This window comes from Cryptotermes secundus, unplaced genomic scaffold (assembly GCF_002891405.2).
Source record: "Cryptotermes secundus unplaced genomic scaffold, Csec_1.0 scaffold70, whole genome shotgun sequence".
NCBI classification, from domain to species: Eukaryota; Metazoa; Arthropoda; class Insecta; order Blattodea; family Kalotermitidae; genus Cryptotermes; species Cryptotermes secundus.
The window spans coordinates 1,063,355-1,068,677 of record NW_019734964.1 but is presented as its reverse complement, the minus strand read 5'-3'; the positions used below and the strand labels follow the sequence as shown (position 1 = coordinate 1,068,677).

Here is a 5,323-nt window from a genome sequence, read left to right as displayed (position 1 = left end):
AGATTAAAATGGCTCAAGTTTTGTGTCAATAGTGGTGGGTTGTGAACACAATAACAAACTTCGTGTTCCATAAACGAAAATTAATCCTTAACCAGCTGATAGACTCTTCGCTTCTCAAGAAAGATTCTCTTCAACGGATTTCGTTTAGTCTTTGGCTACTTGTAACGAACAACTGAAACGTGTACTGTCCTAGGCTGGTCCGTATTTAGAGCGGTGAGAGATTAGTGTTTACCCATCGCCGATCCATTAAATGTCTGCGACCGCATATAAAATGAATTATTCTACAAGGAAAAATTGTCCCTGTGCTTAACTAATTAAGCATTACGCCATGAAGACGTATGACCCTGTCGGGACTCGAAATCCGACCCTTCGATCGTCTAGCCCCTGGCCAGTCGCTATACCGACTGCGCTATCCCGGTAGCGGTAGTTGATTGAGGCACTATGCTAGAAGCTGGAAGGTCGCGGGTTCGAGTCCCAATGAGGTGGATTTTTTCAATTCACCCAATCCTTCCAGCCGCATTACAGCCCTGGGGTCAACTCAGCTTGTACCAGAAATCTTCCTGTGGCTAAAGGGCGGCCGGAGCGTAAGACTGACAACTTCACCGCCATCTGTGAGCCGATTGTCTAGAAAATGTGGAAGCCTCGGCGTCTCACAACGCTATAGGCCTCCATGATCTGTTATAGGAATATGTTCTTCCACGTTTTTAAAACAAAGGATTGCTCGTAATGACAACATTTGGTGACAGAGGCTATGAGTTTATGTCATCTGTAAAGTCTACTTGTAAGTCTGTGTAATGAAACTTGATCTTAATTTCCTAAGTCCTGCTCTGAGATACATCAGATATAACTTCATACGTTATAGGTCGGTCGGCAGGAGACAGATTCGAAACAGGAATTTTTCTCCTCGACACAAAGTTCAGACAGACTAAACGTCCCACAGAACTTCCTAACTTTTAACAGGGGCTTTATTCCAGCAAGTAAAGTGGTCGGAGCATACATCTAATCCCTTCACCTCCATGTGAGCTAAATCCACGTCACCAGTACGCCTTCATGGCGTGGTGCTTACGCACAGAGGCAACTTCATCTCAGTTTTTCAAAACACGTTCTGGAATGAAGCCCGAAACAGGCTTCTGGACCTAAAAATTAGATATTTTTATTTCTTCAAAGACGGTTTATTAAAAGTAAAGTTGTCCCTTGTGCTTAGCTAATTAAGCACTAAGCCATGAAGGCGTATGGGGAAGTGGATGTGTAGATCCAAATTTTCTTGACCTTGGCACTAGCTGGAGATGAATGATCAGATTCACGCCCCGGCCGCTTTACCCCCAGAGAAAGAGTCCCCGGTATCTTTTGGATAGGAGGTTGGGTGGACCCCCGAGCCGGTCTGGACGACATGGAGAAGAGAAAATGACCCTACCGGGACTTGAACTCCGACGCCTTGGTCGTCCAGCCCGTAGCCAGTCGCTATACCGACTGAGCTATCCTGGCTCCCAAACGGCCTATTTCATCATTCATTTATCATTCTTAATTTATTTAAGGTCTCTCTGTCCCGATTGCATGGGCTACACAACGTCGCAGGAAATGGGAAGATGACCATAAATGCAGAATAAATACTGTTTTATAAGAAAGCGGTCATGACCTATTTGAAAACATATGCCTTCATTGGTCTGCAAGGAACAATATAGTGTTCTTACCAGGGCAAAAATCAAAAAGCAGTTCCTCCACTTGATCTGGACGTATGAAACCCAAATATTGCTGCTGATGAGAGTAAAATCCCCCTTCAGCAAATTGACTAGACTCCACGCGGAGAGATGACACAGGGACCATAAGCAGACCTATGTAAACAAGAGCACAGGGATCGGAGAATCAGCACTGTCGACACACTCGGAGCACAGAACACACCAGGAAAGACTGGACGTTGAGACTTGGAGTCGAAGCACTTTTATGACCTCTTCACCTCACACTGATAATATCCACTATCTGGTCTGTGATAGCATGGCATTACTTTGCTGTGACGTGTTGTTTGTACTCAGGGAAGTTGGAAAACACGTTCACTTCATCCTGATTTCGCCCCATGTCAGTTCGACCCCCCCTCATGCATAGAGACGGCTGGTACACTAGGCCAAATTGTAGACTCATTCTGACCACTACCCCCCCCCCAAAAAAAAACTACCTAACAGGTAGTGCCAGGCTTAATCGATGTTCCACTATCGACTGATGGAGTTTGTGTATGGCTTCGAACGCGAAATGAATGGAATTTAGTTGATAGGATCTGAGTTCTGCCTGTTTCATGATATTTCCTTGCTTGGCTTATTCTTCAACCCTGAAGATGGAAGCAGGTTGTTTCTCCGAAACGTTGGTTGACTTTCAACAAAATACATGTCCTTATACCAAAGAAGATAAAATTCTTCGGGACTTATTTCGTTTGCAAGACGGCTTATGAGAGTTCATGGTCCAAAATTATCGACAATACAATCTCCGGTACAATTGGTGCCGGGGCTCTTTCTTCGGGTATATAGCAGCCGCGATGTGAAATTGAGCGCTCACTTTCAGGTAGTACCGCAGTTAAGAACGGGTAGAGATATAGGATGTTCCAGTCAAACCTCCCATATTTTATCAGATCTTAGAACAGAAATTATGAATGGTAGGAAAATGAAACCACAGAAAATACAAGAACGGAAAAAGAATTATTTGACACACTAATAAACCTCTACATGTGCACCACTGGTAGCACGAACAATATCCAATCTGTATTCAATTTCTTGCCACGTTCTTTCCAAAATGTCCATTGGTACAGTAGCAATCGTTTCACGGATGCGGGCTCGTAATCTTGGAGGTCATTCACTGGAGGCACGAACACACGGCCCTTCACGTAACCCCAGAGGAAGAAATCGAACGGAGTGAGGTCCGGTGAACGTGGTGGTCACCGAAATAATCCGCCACGTCCAATCCAGCGATCTTGGAAGGTGGCATTGAGGGACCTCCGAACATCCAGACCCCAATGTGAGGGAGGGGCCTCCATCTTGTTGGAAGATTATGTAAGGCTGCAGATCGGCTACCTAGGGATACAGGAACTGTTCTACCATGTCAAGGTATACGCGGTCAGATACTGTAGCTTCACCGAAGAAAAACGGCAATAAAATTCTTTCAGTTTTTCTTTCATCTACTGTTAATTATAATCCATAATTTATCACAATTTGTTCGCAATGATTAATTAAAATGCGGGAGGGTTGAACTGAACACACTGTACTTCCATTCAACTATAAATCTTCATGGCGCATACTTAATTAAGTACAGGGATACTTCAATTTATAATTAGTCTAAAGGATGGAGAAATTGAATGGCCCATGGCCACGCATGTTTGTGGGCCTGGAAGGAACTACGGTAGGTTTACTGTGACAAACAAAAGTCGCCGGTTTCTTGTTGTGCCGACTGCTTCTTTGCAGGAGGATATTAATGCGAAGGGGTGGCTGTCTGTCACTGACCATTGTGCAAACGAATCACACGTGCTATTGTACATATACACGAGTTAATTCAAACGCCATATAACCTTTGTAACTGGCGCTGCCAAAATTCGATGCAGCAACGAACGGTTATCTAGCAGCGCAACTAGAAGACTGAATATTGCATTGTACAGTATTCGAAAAGAGCATGGCAATAGATTACATTAGAATACGTGTAATGGATTATGGTCGTCTTACTGGCGTCAAATGGGTGTATGTTCAGAAAGAAAAACATAATTTGGCCACACTTTATATACGTATACCTAATCCTTCCAGCAGCACTATGGCCCTGCGGTCAACTCAGCCTCTAGCACAGGCATGTCAAACTAAACTTGTACAGACGGCCACCTCAGCCCTATAAATAATAGTCCAGTGCTGCACATCAAAATAGAAATATACATTAGATTTTGATACAAGGAAATTTAATTCTATTTATTATTTAGGAATAATTTCAATATAATTACCTAAAGTCACATATCTTACAGTTTTAAAAAGCAAGAGAATGCCATTTTTGACAAGTATCAAACAGCTTTTCAATATGTAAAAAGAGAGATTACACAAGAAATTATGTTAGAAATAGCAAAACATTGAATTCCTGCAGCCTGCTAATTTATGTCTGCGTGAGACTTCTTATCTTCTGGTTTGTTGGAAAATTGTCTTTACAAAAAATATTTCTACTAAAATTTTAATATTGATTTTAATATCAATTAGCTCTAAAAGTTGAGGGGCCGCACTTTGTGGCTATAGGGGGCTGTATGTTTGACACGGCTGCTCTAGCAGAAATGAGTACCAGGAACCTTCCTTGAAGTAAAGGGCGGCCAGCGCGTAAGGCTGACAAACTTACCGCCATCTGTGAGCTGATTATTTAGATAATGTGGGAGCCTCAACATCTCACACCCCCATGGGCCTTCACGACCTTTTTATGGGGATAGCTTTACTTTCTTATCCCTTTCATTTCTTGATTATAAGCTTGTATGAAAAAAATCTTCTTCACTCTTTAGAAACGAGCCCATTTTGTCTGTTGCAATTCGGAATTAACTTCTCAAACTATGAATCGAATTAATTTGGTACATTTCGTAAGACTCCTTGGGTGGGGAATCTGCCCATCACAAATTTATATAAAGAAACGTGGATATATATTCCAGCTCCTAATGGAATTCGAATTCACGATTTCAATAATTTTCTAGTCTAAGGACGCAATCAGTACGGTTTTTCATGCTGTATACTAATTATACTTAAAAAAAATAGCTGCAACTACAATTAAACTACCCACAACACCGGTATAATTAGACCCAATAACCATAATCCGATGTGGGGTGATATCAAGCTGTCGTATAGGCAAGTGCTAAAATTTATCGGATATTTGAATTACAAGCTTCGATAAATTCAGAATTACTGATCCATAATTACAATGACATTCAAATTTTATTTTGCAGTATAACGGCAAAGACGCACTGTTTCATGGTTTCAAGATTATATGTAATACAGTGCGTACAATCAAGTGCGCGCCGCGGCTGCAATTTGCCGTGAGTCATACCACCGCAGAACGGATGCAACTCCTCCCCGCGACTGCAGTGCTCCTACGCCGATGGTTGCATAATCGGAACCCGAGGTTGCATTAAACAGTCAGTCTTTGTCTTGCTGTGGAAGTGGAGTGGAATGTTTACAGCTGTCGACAGACGGTGGAAATGAAGTTCACTATTAAACAGCGTGTGTTTATTGTCGAAACTATTGCAAGGAAAAACATTTACAGAAAATTCGCACGTAGGTTTCGTCAGAAATATCCTGACTCGCCAGTTCCCACAAAGTCGTGTGTAAACAGG

At 42.4% G+C, this 5,323-nt stretch overlaps 1 protein-coding gene across 1 annotated transcript in view; it reads right to left on the bottom strand.

The window, feature by feature from the left end:
• Positions 1-2,077, bottom strand: part of LOC111869045 — a 19,103-nt gene extending 17,026 nt beyond the window's left edge. The window contains exon 1 of the mRNA XM_023860240.2: positions 1,692-2,077. Coding sequence (XP_023716008.1) covers positions 1,692-1,824 — 133 coding nt within the window. The 5' untranslated portion in view covers positions 1,825-2,077. The remainder of the gene's footprint in view (positions 1-1,691) is intronic.
• Positions 2,078-5,323: the final 3,246 nt, after the last annotated feature.